The 24,850-nt window shown below is 32.7% G+C and overlaps 1 protein-coding gene across 2 annotated transcripts in view; it reads right to left on the bottom strand.

Moving 5' to 3' along the window:
• Nucleotides 1-9: 9 nt before the first annotated feature.
• The window catches only part of MYEF2 (myelin expression factor 2), a 36,018-nt gene continuing 11,177 nt past the window's right edge, over nt 10-24,850 (bottom strand). Inside the window, exons 3-17 of one of the 2 annotated variants that reach the window (XM_039468825.2) lie at nt 24,597-24,649; nt 23,364-23,371; nt 23,172-23,265; nt 16,903-17,094; nt 16,080-16,233; nt 14,803-14,852; nt 14,623-14,686; nt 11,622-11,723; nt 10,037-10,087; nt 9,678-9,746; nt 9,277-9,375; nt 8,908-8,979; nt 6,991-7,199; nt 6,860-6,911; nt 10-690 (exon numbers count right to left, since the gene is read on the bottom strand). In XM_039468825.2, coding sequence (XP_039324759.1) covers nt 527-690; nt 6,860-6,911; nt 6,991-7,199; nt 8,908-8,979; nt 9,277-9,375; nt 9,678-9,746; nt 10,037-10,087; nt 11,622-11,723; nt 14,623-14,686; nt 14,803-14,852; nt 16,080-16,233; nt 16,903-17,094; nt 23,172-23,265; nt 23,364-23,371; nt 24,597-24,649 — 1,433 coding nt within the window. In that variant the 3' untranslated portion in view covers nt 10-526. The remainder of the gene's footprint in view (nt 691-6,859; nt 6,912-6,990; nt 7,200-8,907; nt 8,980-9,276; nt 9,376-9,677; nt 9,747-10,036; nt 10,088-11,621; nt 11,724-14,622; nt 14,687-14,802; nt 14,853-16,079; nt 16,234-16,902; nt 17,095-23,171; nt 23,266-23,363; nt 23,372-24,596; nt 24,650-24,850) is intronic. The other variant, XM_039468827.2, reaches the window with a different exon arrangement.

Here is a 24,850-nt window from a genome sequence, read left to right as displayed (position 1 = left end):
AATGGCAGGTAGGGGCAGAGACAAAAATTTATTTCTTCATTTAAATCAAACTTTAAAAATCCTGAACTTTAGAATCTAAAACTTACAGTAATTTAAAACCAACCAAAATCACATCCTAATTTTTCTGAGACCTTTCTTTTCATCAACAAATACATATTATAAAACAGAAGTTTTGGGGGGGGAAAATCTATGTTTTACTCTACAATAAGTTGATAAAAACTGGAGAAACTAGAGCAAACAAATCCCACTATGTAGTACTGAAAACAACAAGAAAATGGCTTATTTCATTAAAAACAGTATAACCATTCATTTAAACTGAATGACCAGACTTGCTGTCTTTAAAAACCCAAACTTGAGATTAACAAAAATTACAGTATATTTTTAACATTATACTGTTAAAAGCTGGTGGGAGTTTTAAAAGTTCATTTTTACAGCTTTTGTAAGCATACAATATTACTTTAAAAAATGACTTTTACTAGGAGATTCAGCAAAACAGATGTAGGAATGTTCCAACCATGGCTTGAAATTATGCATTACGATCCAAGCGAACATCAATTTCTCTGCCACTGATTTTTATGCCATTCATTATCCTGCAGGCCTTTTCAGCTGATTCTGGGGAGTCAAATCTGACTGTTCCACAGCCTTTTGACTTTCCATTCTCCATTTTTATTTCTGCAAACATTACATGGCCTGTAAAATAAAAGTTACAGAATTACTAGTCAGTTTAAATGAGTTCTAGTTCACTTTATAGGTTTGAAATTTCTCATAGACAACTGTGATAATTTATTAAAAACATTAACATTAATGCATTAAAATAAGCATTACATTCAGAATAAAATAAAGTAATAAATATATACATATTAGAAAACACAAAATTGGAATCAGGAGAGATTTTCTTAGGATTTAATGTATTTTATTTATGTTAAATCACTAATTCTTGAAGTGAATTTTTTAAGCAGTAAGTCAAGCTAGCACAAAATGCCACCAACTCACCACACCCTATGACAAACTTACTCATTTAAAAAAATTATTTTTAGAATAAATGGTTGGTTACTGACCAGTCTCCCTAATGTGTCTTCCTTCTCTTTTATCCTCATTTCACTCCTTCATCCCTTGCAAACAAGTGCAACTGATCAGAAATCTAATTTCTATCAGGCTACAAAGGGCCACACTAATTCTGTTTTGCAACCACAGTGCAAATTCAGTATCACGATTTGAACTGAAAGTCTAAGAATGGCACTAAATATGCTATGGAAAGAGTCATGGGAAGAGATAGCATAGATTTAAATCAATAAAGGTAAAAACAGTGATGTCAAGAGAATCTTGGAGAAGCTTCAGGAAAGAGGAGGAAAACCAGAAACCTGTACTTATGCAGTTGTAATATCATTGCTAACTCTAGAGACTGGTATTTGAAGTAAATCAATACCATTTATCAAAATACAAAGTAGCCATAGAATTCCTCACTGGACTAGAACACTTTTGAGAGTAAAAGGGGGAGTTATCAAAAATTACACGTAAGTAACAGATGTAAAGTGAGACTATCCCCAGGCAACTGGAATACATGGTCACTCAATCCAAACAGGTCATAAATTTAGGGTGTGACTACTTACCATAATATTTCCCTCCCCACTAGATGTACATGTCAAAACAAATCAAGCTAGAAGACTTTAAATATTATAGTTGCCAGATCACTATGGACTAATTTTAGTCTGGCAACCAAATCAGACAGCCAGACATATTTAGTTCTATAAAGGGAGGGAGGAAGGGAAAAAGAAGGGAAAAGGGAAAAGCAAGGGGGCCTGTCAAAAAATTGCATAGGCTCTTTCCAGATAAGATCAAATTTTAACATTAATGCATAAAGAAGGTTTTTTTTCTGTTGAAATCTTGATCTGAATGATCTCTTACCTATAATATCCTGGACTACTTCACACTTTCACTTTTTCATCCACTCCCTATTACTGCACTTATTTTTTAAAACCAACTGGTAGTCAACTGCTCACCTACTAAACACTAATTAAGTGGTCTAAGATAATAAATGTCATGCTGAAACAAAACCAGTATCTTGTTACACAGGCCAGGTAGTCTTTAAACGTGTTCTGAGAAGTTATAAAATAGGCTAGAAGTTATAAAATCTTCAGATAAATTGCATGATAATGGTTAAAGTAGATCCAAATAATATTTAGCCCACAACTGGAATGAAATGGGGGAAAATAAGCACAACACAGCAATCACACTTTCTAATAAACATCATAAAATGAAACTGAAAAACACATTAAATAAAAAAACTTTGAAGATAAATGCAGCACAATTTCCAGAGTCCTCTTAATATCCTAAATGCTGGTACCTGAAAAAAAGCAAGTTTAATTAAAGAAGCATACCTTGGTAAATGGCAGCACCTTACAGTTATTTGGAAAAGAACTGTGGAGATTTTTGAGGGATTTTAAGGTTAAAGTTTCTTCCTTATCCTAATTTTACCTAAAAGTGTAGTTTCTCTTACGTATCCCATCATAAGTTTATTAGCAATAGTAAATAAAGTTCACCTAAGCAAGAAATCTTCTTCAAAAAACTCAAAGGAAAATATGTCACTATTTCTTGCATAATCTGTCTCTCAATCTTTCAGGACAGTTTTTCTTTTTTGTTTTTCTCTTAAATTGTCTCTTTCAGTTCAGAAATCAGCACTCAGACCTCCAAATTCCTGAACTCACAATGACCTCAAAAATTCTCTAGTTGACAAGGTCCCTCAGCTACGATACTTGAACTTTCTTACAGTTCTGATGCTCAAGCTATATGGACAGTAGCCATAGATATTTATTTTATGGAGAGACTGCTCCTCTAAAAAGAATCCTAGCAGGATGGAACCAGAAACAGTTGTAAATTTTCTGAGTTTCTTCCTGATCCTATAAAAACACCAACTGAATTTTCTTTTCTAAAGACAAATAACAGGAGGGAAAAAAAATATTTTCTAATAGCTGATGCTCTGAGGACCCTCAACTGAGTTAAATATCTACTAATGTTGTATGAGTCCAAGAAAACAAAAACAGGACTGCTATTTTAGCAACAGCACAGGAAAAATGAGAAATTATTATCACAGAATAATCAAACATATTGCTGCTGTTACATATACTAGTAATAAAAAGGATTTATCAGTAAAAAGAAACCTTTCTGTCTTATTTAACCCAGCCTATTAACATCTTGTGGGGTATATATTGGGATATGCTGGTATAAAAACATATATAAAAATAAAACAAATTTTAAAATGTTCAATAAAATCTACTGCCTACGTGAAGCTGTAACACAACCATTAATGAAAAAAGGAAAATCAGACATTCTACCATAAGAAAACATAATAAGGATATAAGGGATATAAAAGCAAAGTTTTCCAATGTTTCTTTACTAACAAAAGATAGTGCCTATCAATGAATGTTCATCATATGTCATTTGTAATATTACTGCATTTTTACTGTTAAATGATTCTAGAGTTAAAGTCCTCTCATCATGCTTGAAGCAGCAAGTACTTTAATAAAAAAACTACCATAAGCCTCCATTTTCCATGCAGTTAACAAGTATACTAATGTAGAAATACTACATAATGGAAATCTGTGGAACAAAATTATATCTGTTTATATGGCTTAAAGCAAGAATAACTGAGAATGGGTTTTCCTTGTGTTGCAGTGCTAAAATGTTATATTCTTGCATCATACTGAGCCAGAAGGCCAGAATGCAGCTAAAGTATACAGATGACATGGGAGCACGTTTAAAAGACTATGTCCATTTGACCCTGTTAGCACAAGCTGAAATGAGGTGGTGTCCAATACTAAATAGGTTAATTCATTTATACTCAGCCTTTTTGAAAATGCCTATGTCTGAGAAATAACACAGGGCAAGAAAAAAAAAGAAAGATCTCTTTTGCTACAGGAAAGATGTGTATCTTACCAGCCTGGGGTCAAAAACATTACCTTTAGGGGCTTGATGGAATTAGAAAATAGCAGTTATGTTTCACTTATTTCTCATCTTATTATATTTGGAAAGATCTGAAAACAATTTTTTCAGAATTACAAAGGCCAATACAATGTTGTATTGAGAGCAATATAACCCATAATATAACATTTACTCAGCTTTTGTAATTGCTCCATCAACAACAGTTAATCACTAGAGATAATTTACAAGCAGAGGGGCTTCCCAGGCACCTTTTACTGACAGATATTGTTTAGGGGAGATGTATTGAGTAATACTAGATTCTTATTAAGAAGCAAGCAAGAGAATATACTTACTCTCTTTGGGCTTAGAAGAAAAACAACAACAATAAAAGTCTGCCTTTTACTGCCCAAGAGGCCATTACTAGCTTGCAGCATGTTAAAAAGAAATGTCCCCATACTAAGAAAAAAGATTTATAAATAAATGACATGGCAGAAAAATGGATGGTTCAGTTCATACTAGCTAGATAATTTGTATAGTTGTCAATATCTGGACACTTAATTCTATACTATTATAACTTTATTTTCTTTCCCATCAATATAGTTCAAGGTTAAAAATAAGGGAGATATAGAGAATTGTATAAATATAGTGTTACCTTAAACTGAAATCTAAGAGTCAGAAACTTTTACAAAAGAATTGATAAAATAAAAATCATTAATCTTAAAATAGAATTATGACCAAAAAAGGATTATAAGAATAGAGCCAAAATAGCAAAGAATAATAATTTAACCATTATTTTATATAGCTAAAATACTGTAAAAATTTTCTACACAAATTTAAATGGTTTTTCCTTTCAAAAAAATGTCTTGCAATAGCTGATGTCCTCATGTCAAAACAACGCCACTCCGACCAGAGGCCCACCAAAAATTTCAAATTTGCTGCAAGCCTTGCTCATATCTAACCTCAAAAGATATGAGCCTACAAAGAATAAGGAACAGGCAGCTCAACATTGGTCACCTATTCATTGTCGTTTATTTGTCCTGCTTTGCTCTTTACCTTGCTAAGTTTCACTTCTACTTTTAATATAATGTCATACCTCATTTGGAGATTTTTATTTTCACCGAAGCTACATCAACAGAGATTATACTTGCTGCCACTGCTCCTCATTTGATGTATTTCACTAAGACCCTATATACATTTTTTCCTCTGTAGTCTACAAGATCCATGGTCAGATACTGCTGACTCATTCTGGTAGATCTTCTTACTCCTGCTTTACTATTTTGCTTTCTCTTAGTAGCGACTATTAACCAGTTGACTTTGTTTTCAACAACTTTTCTTTTCAAAAAAAATTTTAAGTTTCCATCACTTTAATTTTTATTAGTGGAAATAAAAGGACAATCAAGAAAGAGACTTAACAGAACAGCCTAGACAAATTCACATTGTATGTTCTTTGAGGGCAAGAGCCCTTTGTTCACCTTCAAAATTTTAGTGACTAGCAGACTGACAAAAATATGTTTGTGGATTTAATGAATAAATTACATATACCCAGAACACTTAACTTACAAATTTTTCATAAACTCTTACTGTATGTACAAAGGCAATAAAAGGAGCTAAGCTAAAAAGACAGTTCTTGCCTTCAAGAGCTTCCACATAGGAAGAAAATTTGAACAAACAATTATTAATATAATAAAAGCTATAAAAGAGTTATACATAAAGAAATCTAAGGTAATATTATCTCTGTAGTGGCCACAAAGGCTATTTTGTGACAGAACACTAAACCTATCTCTTCATGATCATAGAAATTATACAAATGCTACCTTATGTTGCTTCCTATTGTGACTCTTGTCTCTGAGATTCCATGCAATAGCAGAAAAATATTAATAGCAGCAAAAAATATTTTATGAAACTCACATGAATTCTCCCATTATTGCAAAAGAAAAAAAAGTGAGAATTTAGTCCATTAATATATTTTATAACAAAAGTAAGTATGGTATAAAAAAGGCTCTTTTTAAAAAGTAATAAAACATCTTCTGCAGACCTGTGGAACATATTAAGGTTGTATAAGTAGTATCATTATAGTTAAAAAGAAGGGCAACTAAAATGTACCCATGTCCAAGGCATTGCTGGCAGTGGGTTGTATGCTACCAGCTAGGTTTCCTACGTTAGGTAGGAATATAGTGTCTGTAGAATGGGTCTCACCTATTAACTCCCTTATCAATTGGATGTCAGCATCTCTGTTGGTTATGCTGATAATCCACTGCCCTATACTATAAACAAAGAAATACGAGGCCGGGCGCGGTGGCTCAAGCCTGTAATCCCAGCACTTTGGGAGGCCGAGGTGGGTGGATCACGAGGTCAAGAGATCGAGACCATCCTGGTCAACATGGTGAAACCCCGTGTCTACTAAAAATACAAAACATTAGCTGGGCATGGTGGCACATGCCTGTAATCCCAGCTACTCAGGAGGCTGAGGCAGGAGAATTGCCTGAACCCAGGAGGCGGAGGTTGTGGTGAGCCGAGATCGTGCCATTGCACTCCAGCCTGGGTAACAAGAGCGAAACTCCGTCTCAAAAAAAAAGAAAAAGAAAAAAGAAATAAATATATCATTTATTAATATTTCCCATGAGAAAAAACATTTTAATGCAAACAATGATCATATATTTATATTTTTTAAATGAGGTAATAAGACAAGCCCTATCTTTATTAACAGAAGACAATGATAGGATCTATCCTAAACCTTGTTATTACCTAGTAGTAATAGCACTGCTCTAAGTCAAAAGGTAGTGAAATAATTCACTTATCTGTAGTGGAATTAGACCTGGCACACTATCAAGACTATCCAGGAATAGGCATCAGGCAAAGGTCTAAACACAGTGTTTAAAAGTTTACAACCAATTTTCCTGCATAATCATTATCAACATACTGCAGTCATTGGCATACTTACCACACTGACTGAATTTCTCTTTTAGTTTCTGCCAAGTCAAGTCAAAAGGTAGCTAGAATGAAAAGAGGTATTAGTAACATATATACAAGAAAAAAAAGAATTTCAATTATCCTTAATATTTATTTGCTTACATTTCTGACAAATATCTGGTTGCCTTTGGAGCCTATTCTGTCTCTCATTCCGCTTCCCATTGGACCCGATAAAAATCCTCGATCCATGTCGATGCTTCTTTCCAGTATAGCTCCTATACCTGGTCCCATTCTATCAAAGCTGGAACTCATCCGGTCCAGTCCCATCCCCATTCCTCCAGTCACACTGTTCATGCCACCCATTCCACCACCTGGATTTTCAAGAAAGGACAGGGAATTTGGGAATTTCATGTTTTTGTTTCAAAAACATAAGGAAAAGGGGAAGAGGAGAAAAGAGGAAAAGAAGAAGAGATAATCATTTTTGAGAAAGAAGGGGGAAAATTATTTGTATAATTAGATTATAAACATAAAAATATTTTAATACAGATAATATAACAACTTTCCAAAGACCAGCATTCACTTCAGAATACATTTGGTTAGCTTAGAAATTCTAGCCACTATATAAATACATTATACATATATAAATGTAAAATTTATATTCTGATCATAAAATATATAAATATATAAATCCTCTATCAATCACTGCTTCCAATAGCATGATAGTTGTTCACATCCTTATTTTTGTTTTCCAATAATATCAAGCATAATAATTGCTAGAATAAAGATACACAGAGATAAATTCAAATTACTACAACTCTAGCACTCAAGCTGCTTTCATCATACTCTCCTACAGGTAAATATTCCTTCCCTAGCTTAGCTTTCACCTCAGCATCTTCACCTCTGTTTCCCATACAGTTTTTCTTCTCATGGTAATTCAATAATCATAGCAAAACATAATTTTTACTCTCAATATTATAAAGAACTTGTCAAAGGAACAACAAAAAAACACTCCCCATTTAGCCAGAGCTTGAGAATTTAACTCTGAGCTCATACCTACTTCATTCTTACCCACTGATGCTATTTTCTGTCCTTGTCAATTACTCCCATCTACTTATTATCAAAACTTTTTTCTAGTACTTAATATCCCCTAACATGGAAATTCTAAAAATTAACATCACCCTCAAATTGGCTTTCTGTAAATAACCAGTATAAAATCAGGGAAACAGAAGTATAAACACTGAGATAAAAGAGAAAGGTAGGAAAGTTAGGACTAACAGGAAATGGCTGTGGCTAAAAGATGATGCAAAAAGGAATAAAATGAGGAGCAAGATACAATAGAAGTAGATATCTTCAGCTGACAGGATTTTAGAATTTACTCGTAGAGTAGTTGTATTTCCTATTTGTGAAATTTCATCAATTAAAGGACGTCAATAAAATATGGAGAGTTCAGAGACATGGCCCACTAAGCAAAAGAGGTTAAAAATAATAATAATAAATAAGCCATGTGTTCAGGTTTAATATAAAGTCTAAAAGGTAGTAATGGAAATGGATGGGAGATTCAGCATTCCCTAGTGTTGCAAGTATTCTTGATGCTATTACGAGAAAGGTTCAAGAGGAAAATAAATAAGCACCTCTTTCGACCTTAGCCCTCAAGCTCATGAGGTGCCTAAAAGTGTTACATCTGCATTTACCAAAAGATATAGATATTTACAAAAAAAATAAGCTAGTCACTAATGGCTATTACAGAAAATAAGCAAGGAAACAAAGTTGGTGCTAAAGCAAAAGTTGTTCCTGACACAAGATCAGAGAAATCCCCAGATTCCTTAGTTGGAAAGAAGGTTCTTGGATTGACTGCTGGCACACAGTTTAGAAATATCAAAGAAGTAAAATTCAAACAGTTAATTCAGAAATTTCAAACAATAATCAAACAAAGTCTTTAACTATCAAGGTTTCTCAAATTATAGCAAGACACATTAACAAGTAAGAACAAAGTATTACTATACTACAATAACTACTCTTGCAAAGTCTTTGCAAGCACTCAAATATTACTGAATAAATTCTAGTAAAATTTAAACCTACTTATTCCAGATCCTACTGGACCCATGTTAGAAGCTCCTATTCTTCCTGCAAACCCTCCAATCATTGCACTGCCTAAACAAGGATGGAAAGATAATATACTAATTAATTTGAATAATCATACTTTAAAATTTCCAAGGTACTACGTGCTCCAATGTACAATAACTGAAAAGCATAAAGTCTTCTGAAAATAGAGTTCAAATATATAAGATGTTGAAAAAGAGAGCTAGCATATTAAAATCCTTAAAATGTTTTCTTCAGGTAATAAGTTGTATAAAACATTGTAATTTTCTGATGTTTCACAGAAAAAGAGAAACCAACTTTTGAAAATTAGAGCCTACAAAAAGAAGAGAAGTATGCAGCCAGCCCTACCAAGTCTACCAAAGGAATCTCCAAAGCCTCGATTTATTCCAATATCACCACGTCCAAAATCTCGCTCCATGCTACTAGTCATCGCACCACGGTACAGCTCTGAAAAAATTGTGCAACAAATTAACCCTTTTCAAATGTATCAGTGCATGATGAAAACATCAGGAATGTATCTAAACTATGAAAAAACAGCATTAAGTCACAAATACAAAATTGTCATTTACCCAACTTACCTCACATGCTATACATACCATCCCCATTCCCACCATGCCTATCTTTATCCCATAGTGCCTATATGCCTTCTGAAGACATTTTTAGCACCCATTCCTAAGTTACAGGGTGGAGATTTTAATAACAGGGAAAACTAAATGTGTGAACGCTTCCCATTGCATACATGTACCTACCTCCCATTCGGCCAACTCCTCCAAATCCTCCCATGCTATTCATTGCTTCCAGACCACCAAACCCTATTCCTATGGAATAAAGATTAATATTGAGATTCAACTGTCAGTCATATAGCTGAAAGATACATTTTGTAAATGTTAAATCTCACCAGTAAGCTTTTCATCCACCCCACCTTGTGCAGCTATTTCTTAATACATCACCTTCCTTTAAGTATGTACCAGGCTCAATTTCTGCTAGCAGCCTTTAGAACATGAGCCAACAATAAACCATGACTTTTTTTCATGGAATTCTCAACACAGTTTCTAGTTTATTAAAAATGGTGATGGGTACATACAAAAAAACAAATCTTTATACATACCTCCTCCAATTCTATTCATTCCTCCAAAACCTGGACCATCCATTCCCATACCTCAAATAAAATACACAGTATGTACTTTAAGTAAATTTTATTTTTATGACTAAAGAATGATATAATGCATTATAGCAAGATAGATACCACTGGTCTAACCACAATGAAACACTAGAGAAGCGGTGGGGTACAGGAGGCATGGTTTAAAGTGCTATGCCATAGGAGCTGTCTAATCATGAATCTTCAGAAAGGCTTCTAAGAACATTTATTAGACAAGAAAGCAAAATTCACTAGTAACACCCACAACATTCAGCTAGAAAATATCTAGAACTAGGTAATCATTTACTTTTTTCCACAATAAACACAGAAATATTAGTATCAATGATTTTTTTTTTTCCAGCACAGACACAGAAATATCACGACAGCACATTTAGAGATCAGGCCAGAATGTAAGGACTCCTCTAAACATGGCAGTTAAAGGAGTAGTATAAAATTTAAAATTATAAATAGTACATATTTAGGAGGTGGTAGGTAGGTGTGAGAGTCTAAGGATAAGGGAGAAAACGTGTTTGGATCAGAATGATTACCCCATAATGAGCCTCATAAAGTGTGACTACAGCATCTCAACAAAAATAGAAACCTGATAGCATGTATCAGTCTATCAATTAAAACAAGAATTCACAAAGAATGGTCCAGGGACTCTTTAGGGTTCAAAAGGTCAAAACTATTTAAGTCACCAAATACTACCAAGACATTATTTGACTGTTTTGCCACTGTTTCTCTTGAGTTTAAGATGTAATTTTCCAAAGACTATATGATACACAGTATCACAAAAAACTAAATGCAGAAACAAATATAACAGCATGGATGTCTAAAATTAAGCCAAACATTAAAAAGATGTGTGGAAAGGTAAAACAATGCCATCTCCTCACTAATTTCTTTTTTACATTGAAAAATAGTTTATTTTCTTATAGGTTTTATTTATATTAACATGTAATGAGTTTATTTTTTAATACATAATTTTTCTGCTTTCCAAGTTTTCATTTGTAATACATTTCATTTTTATTTCATTTATAGTATAATAAATACCAGTAAATACTGGTAATTATAACTATATAAACAAAAGCATTTGGGGGCTCTCAACAATTTTTAAGATATAAAATTAAAAGTCTGGGTCCTAACACCACAGTTGAAAAACCAGTCTCCAAAAATGAACTGTGAGTTCCTTCAGAGGACCAGCCAAATAACTACCTGAAAAGCCACCTTCCCAAATTTAAGTTGGCTATGATATTATAGCATTTCAGCCACTCCATAAATACTGTACATACATGACATATTCTCCTTCTGCCTTAAAGGCATTTCAAAATCAAAAGTGCTAAAAGGCTAGCTACAATACAGCTGGCCCCAAAGAAACCTTCCTGACTTTTGCCTGTTTAATGTTAGCTGCTCTCAAGGTTTCATTCCTTTTTCAGCCTGAAGTGACATCATAAATATCTAACTATTAATTAGAGTCCTTTAAACAGACCAGATCAATGGCTTTATTAGCTAGCATATGTATCATTTAAAAAGAAAAAAAGAAAGTTGGAATACTCACCACCTGGACCTAAATTTCCCATTACACCACCTATGTTCAGCTGGCTGGCACTAATAGGCTGTCCACCTGGACCAAGTCCCATTCCAATGCCTCCAAGACCACCTAAAACAAAAATGAGAACAATATTACCAAGATCCGTATATGATTAACTAATTGGCAAGAAAATTTTTTAAAAAGCCATATACCTGAAGTAGTATCCCTAAAATTTCTGCAAATTTGCACTGGTTCTTGCTTTTATCTAGAAAGTAGCACACTGAAGCCTGACTATAAAACCATTTATTAATGAGAAGTGTTTTATGATATGAAACATGATACAATATAAAGTACACCTTATATACCACTTAAAGGTACAATGAAAGGAATAATAAAATATCTAGAGGATTTTGAATATCATAGCACCTTATATATGACACACACATCTGAAAATAAGCATCTTGCCCAAATTTGCAGAACCACTTCAAATTTGAGAATTACTTTTTAAATGGTTCAAATAACAGTAAAAAGTAAATAAGCAGGAAAGCATAACGTTGCATAAAGCAAATATTACATTACCTAGTTTTCTCATGGCTATATTTATTTATAATATATGGCACCCTAAGTGTTTTAACATCTATTATTCATAGAAGAGGAAATTTTTGAGACGTTAGGTTGGTTGCATAATGACATGGAGCTGATTTTAAGACTTTGGTCTTTGTGGACAAACTGCACAACAAAGACATGTCTTAAAATCAACTACAGGAAGGACACAGGTGACTTATAAAGAAATGACGATTCACAAATAGTTGACTTAATAGCAACGGTATAAACCTAAAGACTGCAGAACACTTTTAAAGTGCTTAGAGAAAATAATTATCAATCTTAAACTATAAAACAAGTTAAACTATCTGTGAAGATGTTTAAAAACCAAAATTGAGATAATTTACTAATAAAAGATCCTCACTTTTTTTGAACTCCGGACCTCAAGTGATCAGCCCGCCTTGGCCTCCCAAAGTGCTGGGATAACAGGAGTGAGCTACTGCACCTGGCCCATAATGGTAATTTTTAAATACTCTAAAAAGTGACCCATCATAAAAATGCTCCATAGCAAAACCCATGTACTAGCTTTATAGTCATAACTGCTTATATTAGAAAAGAAAAGCTACCAATTTAAAGTAAGCATTCGACTTAAGGAGTTAGGACAAAAAAAAACTAAACCCAAAGAAATAGAAGGAAAAAACATAATAAATAAGGCTAAAAGCAGAAATTAAAAATACAAAACATCCAAATTCAGTTATTTGAATACACTATTAAAACTGACACATTTCTAACAAACTTAACCAAGAAAAAAGTAAAAAACGCAAACTCAGAATTTTTAAAACAGAACCATAGATGTAGAAAAATTTACTAAGAGATAATTGTATGCCAAAATATTTGAAAATGAACAAAAATAGAAAAATCCTTAGAAAAATAGAAATTACAAAAATTGACTCAAAAACAATAGAAAATATAAACCATCAGTAATTAACAACTTCCCAAAAACAATAGATGAAGGCCAGTTTTACACATAATTTCTAGCAAATATAAAGAGAATAGATAATTCTAATAAAAAAGAACAAATACTTTACAACTTAATACATAACTAAAAATTAACCTAAAAACAGAAAAATGTATAAAATGTGGTATCAGCAGTTAAAATGAAGAAACTAGAGCTACATCTATCAATATAAATGAATCTTCAAAACAATTTTAAACAAAAAAAGCAAGTTATATAATACATTATGATGTTACTCAAACAAAATTGTAAATCCAGCAAAACAATTCCCTATGTTTATGGTAGTATGGTAGATATGTGTAATCAAATTATTAAAAACTAAATAATAAATACTCTATTCATAAGTTGCTTCCTCTGGATAAGGCATAAGTTGAAAGATGGACAACAGAGATGGGGAAGCTCCATTTTACCTGTAAAATTTTATTTATTTTAAAGAAAAAAACTCTACAACAAATACGGCATGTAACTATATAAATAATTTTTTTATCTTATATTTAAGATTTCTTATAAGAACATTTTAAAAACCAGAGAAGGTGCAGTGAAATAGCAAAAGCAATAGCTAATATTTATTGAGTGCTTACATAATGCCAGAATGATTCTAAGTGGTTTACATATACTAATTCATGTAATACTCACGTCAACCCCATGAAGCAGACATTATTATTATCCCCACTTGTCAAATGAGGCACTGAGACAAAGATGCTAAGTGTATTACACTGTTATAATCATTTGGAAAACAATTTGATAATACTAATCAATGGGAATACCATTAGAACTGTAAATCTACTTCAGAATATCTGTATGAAGAAAGTACCCAAAACCATCACAAAGATTTGTGTACAAAAATGCATGTGTTACGATGTTGGTTACTCAAACAGAAATAAAAGTTCAAACACCTAAAATACAGAACAGTGAAATAGTTATAGAACATCTATCTGATAGACTATTATACTACCAATAAAACTATTTGAAAATAATTTTCAACATAAAAAATGCTTACACTCTAATGTTAAATAAAATACAATTCAAAATTATTTTTGTTCCCAACTATTTAAAAAATATACATACAAGGCTGGAGGAAAATACAGAAAAATGTTATAATGAAGTTACCCATAGATGATAAAATTACAGAGAGCTTTTTTTCCTTCAAGTGCATAAATTTACCAAACATTTTAGAACGTATTACTGATTATATAGTCAGGAAAAGTTACCAAAAAGAAAAAAAATAGGCACATAACATTTATCTTCTCAGTCTTCCTAATCAATAGCACCAAACTATCTTCATAACTCTAAACTAATCCCAAATTGTGATTATAGCAAATTTGATATATAGCAAATATAAAGAGAACAGATAATTCTAATTTAAAAGAGCAAATTTAAAAATTAGATGTAGGCATAAAAACAGAGTTTTGCTTAGCACATAATAAACCAAAAATGCCTATGATGTTTCTCATAATAGCGTTTACTTACGTGGTAATTGTGGTGTTTTACTATCATGTGAACGGTACTCTTCATGAGGAACAGACTTGTCATCCTAATTGCAAGAAAGTTTATAATATGGTTAATATATTATCACAAAGAACTGTAATGTAGAGGAGAGCCAGTAAGATTTGAAAAGGTTGGAGGTTGACGTGATATACAGGAACTCACCATTTTCACATGCATAGGTCTATCAAATAAAAACTGCCCATTAAACATAGCTGTTGTTGGTTCAGTCAAGGAAAGCCAGTTAAGATAACTATATAAAATTATATCAGAACACAAACTAATTTTTAATAACCTTAGAGTCCAACTATCTCTGATACTTTAACATCTTTAATACGTATTGGTATTAGCCACTTTCGTATACTCAGAAAAATATTCAATTCTTTGCTTTATTACTTCATTTCATCAGTAAGATATATTTTTTTGTATGAGATTATTTTTATTAGTATTTTTTAAAATACATTTCCATTGATACTACCAATATTTGAGTATTCCTCACCTTATGTTCAGATTACTGGAATGCATTTCCACCAGGTAATTTTTCCTTCAATCTTTTGTACCTCCAAACTAACTTATTAGTAACTTATATTTAAAATAATTAAAATTCCATTTTTAGCATATTATTCCTCTGATTGAAAGGAAAAAAAATTCACCATGGCACGTGTACACCTATGTAACAAACCTGCATGATCTGCACACGTACTCCAGAACATAAAGTATAATAAATAAGAAAAAAGAAATTTAATTTTTTGTTACAATAAAATTTCTTTATATTTTTAATTGTACTTTAGGCTCTGGGGTACGTGTGCAGATCATGCAGGATTGTTGCATAGGTACATACATGGCAATGTGGTTTGCTGCCTCCATTCCCCTGTCACCTATATCTGGCATATCTCCCCATATTATCCCTCCCCAACCTCCCCACGCCCTGTGGTCTCTCCCCTAGTCCCCTCCAACAGATCCCAGTGTGTGATGCACCCCTCCCTGTGTCCATGTTTTTTCATTGTTCAACACCCGCCTATGAGTGAGAATATGTGGTGTTTGATTTTCTGTTCTTCTGTCAGTTTGCTGAGAATGATGGTTATTTTTAATTCAACCACTGAAAAAAGTAAACTCGTAAGGCTTCACTTAAATTAACTGCATTAATATACAATAGATTACACAATTGTTAAATGCACGTACACAATTAATTATGGTAAAAAGAGAGGGAAGAAAAAACTTCATACTAGCCTTGTACAATATGGCTAATTCAAGTTTTAAGAGTGACTTGAGTACTTGTACCTAGTCAGGGTTTTATTTGCTGGAGGCTAAAGTCTAACATACATCTCTAAGACAGGCACAGGCAACCTTAAATTCAATTACCACCCTCAACCCCGCCTCCCGCCAAAAAAATAGTATTAAGCTTTTTCAACCTCACAAACAATGCTAAAATGTCAGGATACAAATTGCTTGAACTGCTTCAATTGCTTGCTCAAAAGTGACAGTGCCCATTCCTCTGCTCTTGCCATCTTTGTCTTCTTTAATATCTGCCCGCTTTACAGTTCCAGCTATGCTGAACACTTCCTTTAGCTTCTTCCAACCAACTTTGAAGTCAAGCTTTATATAAAATTGTATAAAGTTACATATCTAATAAATCCCTCTCCCCATCTGTAAATACAAAAGAACATCTTAAAACCATAAAGCACCGTAAGCCTAGTTCAACAATACATCAATAATGCTCAAATTTAAAAACATCTTCAGTTGTTTAAAATCATTAAGCTACATCAACATTGTTCCTTATCCTCTTTTTTAAATTTCTAAAATCATCTCTCAACTGCTCAAACCTGTTTTGAAACTTGCACATCTATTTTTACCAAGAGAAATCCAGATTTTGAAAAGCATTGTTTTCACTGACTTTCAAATGCTTAGAACAAATGACAAACAACTATGACATGCATATTCACAAATATCAAGGCTACAAAAAAGAAATCCATTTACAAATATAAACTGAAACACATATAATTTAATTTCAAGAACTGCTTGAATGTGTATAAATTGCACAGATCCATGTTTAAAAAATCCAAATCCTTGTATTTAAACTCTAACCTTGTATATGTGTATATATATATGCATGTATGCATATATATATACATCAGTTGGGTTTGAGTTTCACTTACTTTAGTTAAAAATAAGCAAAATGTTTTATGAACCTTTAACTCATTCATCTAATCAAATTATCTAATTATCTCTCTGAATGACCAATTTTAGACTAAAGCTTCAACTTACATTGGCAACAAAAATTGTGGAACCAAGTCTACCGGCCTGCAAATTACTGATGACCTCAGGAGGAATGTTGGGATTATTGAGAATGGAAGGTGGTAAATTCATCAACCCTGATCCCATATCAGGGACATGTCCTCCTGGAAATGATCCTCCTGTTCGTTGCAATGCCCTACGAGCATTTTCTCCATCAGGATCCTATAACATACATCGAATGTTAAATTCTACTAAATACATCAGTAATTCTATATAACTAAAATAACAAGTTAAATTCTCAGTAGCAATCCTATCGGGCTCAAATTATTGATCCTCTTCAAGATTGAGATTTTTTTCTCATCCAGAGAATTGAGTCCCATAAAAACCTGTGGGTAGACAAAAGATTTAAGTCTTCAGAGATGTCATTTAAATAATTTTTTCTGATCACTAAAGTCATTTAAGAATTTGAAATTAGTTTAATTTTGCTTTCACATTAGTGTACAAGTATATATACACATAACTCAAAGAAGAGTGAAGTACTCACTGTGACTTTTCTTTCCAAAATGTAGGAATTTTCACTACTGGATGACCAATGGAATGCCAAATTCAGACTAATTCAAAGCTTTTCAATAGTTGAACAAACTGTTATAAAGCCCAAATATCAGGGTGGAAGACAGGATGACTGATTGTAATCTGTAAATTTTATTCCTGAACAAATACAATTATCCACCTTCTAAATTCTTGCCTTCCTCAACAATGATTATAATCTGAGACGGGGGAGGGGAGAGATAAAGGGAGGCTAAGTGTCCAAGTGAGGAATGATAATAAACATTGTTTTTTGTTAGGTTAATTTTGTAAGAGATACACCCTACCTTTAAACAAAACCAAAGAGACAGACACAGACACAGACACACACACACATACACATACACACACACACACACACACACACATAAATGTACTTCTCACTCATCCCACTAGATGAATACAAATAACAAAAATAAATTAACAAAAACCACATAAACACATTGATAGACTATCATCTGCAATGCCAAATGATTGCTAAAGGTAAACATCATTATCACTTCTCCATCTTTAGGCTAAGATCAAGTGCAAAGGTAACCATCAAATCTACTTTGCTGGCCTCAGTCTGGGAATACTGTACTAATTTTTAAAAAGTTACATGACTTTAATAAATTATTTAGGATGACTGGAGGATAAAAGGTGAAAAGGTAAATGAAACAATAAAACCATTCTGGCTTCCAACATATTTCTTCAATATGAAGGAATAAAAAGGATTACAAAAGAAAAAAATGTATCAGAGAATGCTTCAAAATGTTTAAGTTAATAAATAATAAATTATTTAGGTCTAAGGATTAAAAAGAGGTAGAAATACAAAATTAGGATAGTGGTTACCTATGGGGAAAAAAGATAACACAGAAGAGGTTTTTTGAACTATTACAGTAAGATATTTTGGTTGTCTGTGCTTATAACATTAACAAGGTGTATTGCTGTTTTGATCTGTCTTTTATACACACATGACAGAAATATATGCACCTACAATACATGCACACATGTATAAAACATATATAAAATAAAATTTATATAAAACAAACCACCTACTATATAACACGACTTTCATTCTTCTTTTCCCCTTGCTATAATCCTGCTGGTCACTGACTGCTATTGTTTTTGGAGGGTGTATAGTAGCAGTTTATAACTGATACTATTCTGAGTTTAATTAAATGAAAAAAATATAATTCTAAAGACTGTTAAGGAACACTGGAAATATACTTTCCTTAGACTTACACCACAGTAGCACTTCTAAGCATTCATTCCATCCACCCATCTATAAATCAGATATTCCAGGAAAGGGAATATCAAAGTGACATTAATCCCAAAAAGTCAACTGAATAAATCCCTCATCATTTAGCTAGGCCAAATTAAGCCTTTTTCTTTCCTCTTAAAAAAGTTGAAAATGGCGGCATCCTCTACCAATTTGGATTATATAACTCTAGGGTCTCTGAAATATTACTGAGGATCTACAATGCGCCAATGTGCTTTAACTTAAAAGAACACAATAACATGGCCTTGACATTTAGCATCCAATAGACTTTTTTTCCAACAAAAGAAAAAAAAATACTAAAATCTGTAGTACCTATCCTTTGAAGAGAAAAAAAAATAAAACAAAATTATTAGATTGGTGCAAAAGTAAATGCAGTTTTTGCCATTACTTTTAATTCAAAGCTTTTTTAATGGCAAAAACTGCATTTAGTTTTGCACCAATCTAATACAATCCTCAAAATAATCATTCAGATTATTATAATTTAAAGAAAATTAAGATACCAGCACATTTCTGAAGCACTGGCCCTGGCTTATGCATAAAAACCACCAAATAAACGACTGACACAAATCACGACAGTCAAAATTTTCTCTACCAATTCTATATATTCCTGTCAATAATTTTTTAAAATAATAACCCCCAGACTCCAAGAGGATTAGAATAATTTGGAAGCAGACTCAAAGGAATCTGGGATACATGTTACATGTTGGTAGCATGGCCTTTAATTTCAAGCTATTCTCACTCTCAGGAACAAGAGACTCGTGGACAGGAATAACAATCGTTATTATTACGGCTAACATATATTAGGTAGTTACAATATTTTGAGCACTGTGCTTAGTGCTCTGTATAATCATAACATCACAAGTATAATAAATAGCTAACATTAAATGGTTTATATTTATTAACTCTTCGAGTCCCAATAGCACTATGAGATTGGTACTATCATTCTTCCCATCTTACCAATAAGAAAACAAACAAGAAAGGTTAAGTAATTTGCCCTGAGTTACAGATGTTCTCTGATGCCAGAGCCTAAGTTCTTTACCATGTATCTCATTTAATCCTCAGAAAAATCTTATTAGGTAAATACAAGCACATTTCATTTTATTGTGTTGTACTTTATTGCACTTTGCAGATACTGCACTTTTTGCAAATTGAAGATTCGTGGCAATCTCGTGTCCAGCAAGTCTGTCAGCACCATTTTCCCAACATGTGCTCACTTTGTGTCTCTGTATCACATTTTGGTAATTCATGCAATATCTCAACCTTCTTCATTATTATCTGTTATGGTGATCTGTGATCAGTGATCTTTGATGTTTTTATTGTTTTAAGGTGCCATCCATCATGCCCAAATAAAACAGCAAACTTAATCAATAAATGTTCTGACCCCTCCACCAACCAGCCATTCCCCATCTTTCTCCCTTGCCTCAGGCATCCCTCTTCTGAGATATAACAATATTGAAATAAGGCCACTTAATAACCCTACAATGGCTTCTAAGTGTTCAAGTAAAAGAAAGAGCTGCAAATCTCTCACTTTTAATCAAAAGCTAGATATGATTAAGCTTAGTGAGGAAGGCATATCAAAAGTTCAGACAGGTGAAAAGCAGGGCCTCTTGCATCAAAGTTCCTGAAGAAAATTTAAAGTGCTACTCCAGTGAACACACGAATGATGAGAAAGTGAAACAGCCTTAATCATGTTTCAAAAACAGGTAAAAACACAAAATTTAAGATACTGGTTACCTTTGGGAAAGAAGGATAACGCAGTTGAGAAGGTGCTTCTTGAACTATTAAGATATTTCAGTTGTTTGTGCTTGTAACATTTCAGTAGTCTGAAAGTTTCAGTGGTCTGAACAGAAGATCAAAGCAGCCTCATCATTACCTTAAGCCAAAGCCTAATCCAGAGTAAAGCCTTAATGCTCTTCAATTCTACGAAGGCTGAGAGAGGTGAGAAAGCTGCAGAAGAAAAGTCTGAAGCTGGTTCTTCAGATTTAAGGAAAAAGCGATCTCTATAACATAAAAGTGCAAGTAAAGCAACAAGTGCTGATGTAGAAGCTACAGCATGTTATCCATATCTAGCTAAGATCGTTGATGAAGGTGGCTACACTAAAAAATAGATTTTTATGTAGATGAAACAGTTTTCTAGAGGAGGAAGATGCCATCTAGGACTTTCAGACTTAGAAAACAGAAGTCAGTGTTTGGCTTCAAAGCTTCAACAGACAGACTGACTCCTTCATTAGGGGCTAATGCAACTGGTGACCTTAAGTTGATTTGAAGCCATGCTTACCATTCTGGAAATCCTAGGGCCCTAACTATTAGGCTAAATCTACTCTGTCTGTGCCCTATAAATGAAATAACAAAGCCTAGATGACATCACGTCTGTTTATAGAATGGTTTGCCAAATATTTTATTTCCACTGTTGAGACCTATTGCTCAAAATAATTCCTTTCAAAATATTACTGCTCATTGACAATGTACTTGTCATCCAAGAGTGTTAAAGAAGATATGCAAGAAACTAACATTCGCAGGCCTATTAACACAATATCCATTCTGTAACCCATGAATAAAGACATAATTTTAACTTTCAAGTCTGATTATTTAAGAAATACAATTCATAACGTTATTGCTGTCATAGACAGTGATTTGTTTGATAGATATGGGCAAAGTAAATTAAAAACCTTCTGGAAAGAATGCGCCATTCTAGATGTCATTAAGAACATCTGTGATTCATAAGAGAAGGTCAAAATATCAATATTAACAGGAGTTTGGAATAAATGTATTCTAATCCTAATGCATGGCTTTGAGGGTTTCAAGACTTAAATGGCAGAAGTAAACGAAGATGTGGTGGACAGAGCAAGAAAATGAGAAGTGGATCCTGAAGATGTAACTAAATTGCTGCAATCTCATGATAAAACCTGAACGAATTAGGAGTTACTTCCTGGCTAAACAAAGAAAGTGGTTTCTTGAGATGGAAGCTACACCTAGTGCATAGGCTATGAACACTGTTGATATGACAACAAAGGATTTAGAATATTACATAAATTTAGTTGACTAAGCAGCAGCAGGTTTGAGAGAACTGACTTCAATTCTGAAGGAAGTTCTACTGTGGGTAAAATGCTATCACACAGCATCACATGCTTCAAGAGAAATCTTTAAGGAAAGGAAGAGCCAATTGATACAGCAAACTTCATTGTTGTCTTATGTTAAGAAACTGTGACAGCCACCCCAAACTTCAGCAACCACTATCCTGATCAGGCAGCAGTCATCAACACTGAAAAAAGACTCTCCACCAGCAAAAAGATTACAATGAAAACTCAAATAATCACTAGCATTTTCAGCAATAAAGTATTTTTAAATTAAGGCATGTATGTTGTGCTTTTAGACATAATGTTATTGCACACTTCAAATAGAATACAGTATAGAATAAACATAACTTTTATGTGTACTGCAAAACCAAAACGTATGTGTGACACACTTTATTGTGATATTCCCTTTATTACAGTAGTCTGGAACTAAACCTACAATATCTCAAAGCTATGCCTCTATTATTAGTAGTACTACTACAGTTATTTAGGTTTAGAGAAATGAAGTAGCATGTCTACACACACCACTAGAAAGTGATGGAACCAGGAATCAAATCATTACTATACTATTAAATGCCATGGCTAACTGATAGTACTGCTCCACAACCAATGATTAACATCAGTATTAGTATAGAATCTTCAGTTTCCCAAAGTTACACTAGCTATCTCTTTTAACACAGACTTTAGCAAGGATATGTTCGTAACAGGTCTGTAATTAGACTATTAAGATCAACAATCCAAAAAATAAAGGAACACATGAAGATGAGTGCTATTCAAGCCAATCATTCTCAAAGTTAAACTGTAAAATTTTTTGTATCTTCTAGTCATTTTCTGTCAACCTATTTACACTGCTACAATTCTGTACAAAGAGGACATTTCCATTTTAGGGGATTCAAACTTCTAGTTACAAATTTCACTAACAGAGTTATAATTTTTATGAATTTTTAATCTAGTATAGTTTGCAAGTAATATTCATAAAAAGTGAATATCAATTTTACATTATTAAGTGATCTTTAATTATCAATTACAAAAATATTGTGTTTCTCAAATTAACGAAATCTAAAAATTGTGAAAATGTCTGTACCAAATAAACTCAGCACCTAAAGTTTATCCCCTTTGAATTTCTAGGTCCTGAATTTTTTTTTTAATTATGTGCTTCCATTTTTAACAACTTGGAACAAATCAAATATAGGATAACTGCTTAAGAGTAAATATAAAATCATGTACAAGTAAAACTATCATCAATATATAATGCGTTAATAACCACCTATGCTTAAAAACAACATTGTAGTCAGGCAAATATATTAACAAAACTGAAAATCCAAGGAAATCATGTCCTTCTAGTCAAATGTTTAAATTCCAAATATAAGAAATCTTACCTCTTTAATATTCAGGGGTCTTCCACTAAGATCATATTTGTTCATAGTTTCCAGGGCTTTCTTTACAAATTCTTCGTCTTTGAATTCAACCACACTTAATAGGGAAAAAAATTATAGGAAATGTTTATCTACTAATTTTTTTCCAATCAAAGTTTAATTTGACTTAAAATACTTAAAGAAAAAATTTCTTACCCACAACCCTATATCCAGGTAGATTTGTCAAAATATGCAAAAGAAAAAAAAGTTTTAGATCAGTACATGAAGTTAATAAATTTTAACATTTCAATCATTAAAAGCAATTAATAATATGGTACAATCACTTTTCATCTTTTATACTTCCAGAACATAACAGGCAAGTGACCATAAAGTTTCTATAAATTTTTTAATGTATCTACTGAAGATAGGAGAATCTAGCATGTAACAAGCTTGGAGCATATTTTTTACTTTTAGGTGACTTTTCTTTAAGTTAAAACTAATGTCACTGTACAAATTATATCAACAGGAAATCAGGGAAATAACTAAAGGCTCCAATATACCTATTCTTACATAGTTACAAATATTTTCAAAAGATGTGTCATCTACAACATATTTTTCAACTCTATTAAAATCAATACAGCAAATAAATATTAATTTTATTTTTAACAAGTTTTCTATTAGATTAAAACTACCTTCACATTTAACAGCACCCAGTTGGAAGTATATAAAAATCATCTATAAACTAATAATAAATTAATTTGGAGAGTTATTTTAAAGAATAATTCCCTGTGATTGCCACTCAAAATCCCATTTGAATATGATTACAAGTTTTTATTCATCATGCACCCAACTGGTTTTACTAACATAAAATTAAACACTGTTAAGAGTTTTCCATTGTATTCTTCAATATATTGCATTCTTGCTGCTAAAAATCAAAATATACTATCAACCAATTCCTTCTATGTCAATATAATCATAAATGTCATTCATACCAATTGGTCAGAGCACTGCCTCTTATGTAGTCCTGCAGGCTACCAAATTTAGCTTTACAGTAAAGTTTCAAAAATACATTCTGACCTAACACCTTTAAGCTATAGGCTCCTCAAAAAACTCAGGAATATTAACAATTCAGTGACTTTTAAAGTATCCTTGAAGACATCTAAATACAACAAAAAAAATCCTATATTAAAATCTTATTGGCTAAGAAGAAGTATTACCTTAGAGCATTGGAAAAGTGAATACCCTTTTTGAGTATTTTCAAAACCCATCCCTTCCAGGCAGCTAGGTTTGTAAAACTGTCACACTTGCTGGTAAAGAGCCTCAAATCTTGCATAATAAAGTAAAACAAAATGAAACTTAAGTTTCCAAAAACTGGTACAAGTATTATACAAAAAGTAAACTGCTGAGGAACTTTTAAACCTCAAGCAGATTATTGCCCACAGCACTTACCCTTGATTTTCCTTCCGCATCCTTAAAGAGCTCCACGTATGTAACCTCACCAACTACATAAGACATACAAAAGGAAGATACCAAGAAACAATACATTTAAACACCAATATCTTGCTTTACTGCACACCTGTGCACAACTCTACAGAGAAGCACCTATTATTCACCAACAATCAAAACCAGACCAACATACCTCCTATCAATGGCTATGTAAATTTAACTGATTTTCAGAAATGTACATCATCCACATTCTCTAG

This window comes from Saimiri boliviensis, chromosome 2 (assembly GCF_048565385.1).
Source record: "Saimiri boliviensis isolate mSaiBol1 chromosome 2, mSaiBol1.pri, whole genome shotgun sequence".
Taxonomy (NCBI): domain Eukaryota; kingdom Metazoa; phylum Chordata; class Mammalia; order Primates; family Cebidae; genus Saimiri; species Saimiri boliviensis.
Note: the sequence above shows the minus strand (reverse complement) of the source record. Positions and strands in the feature narration are given on the sequence as shown.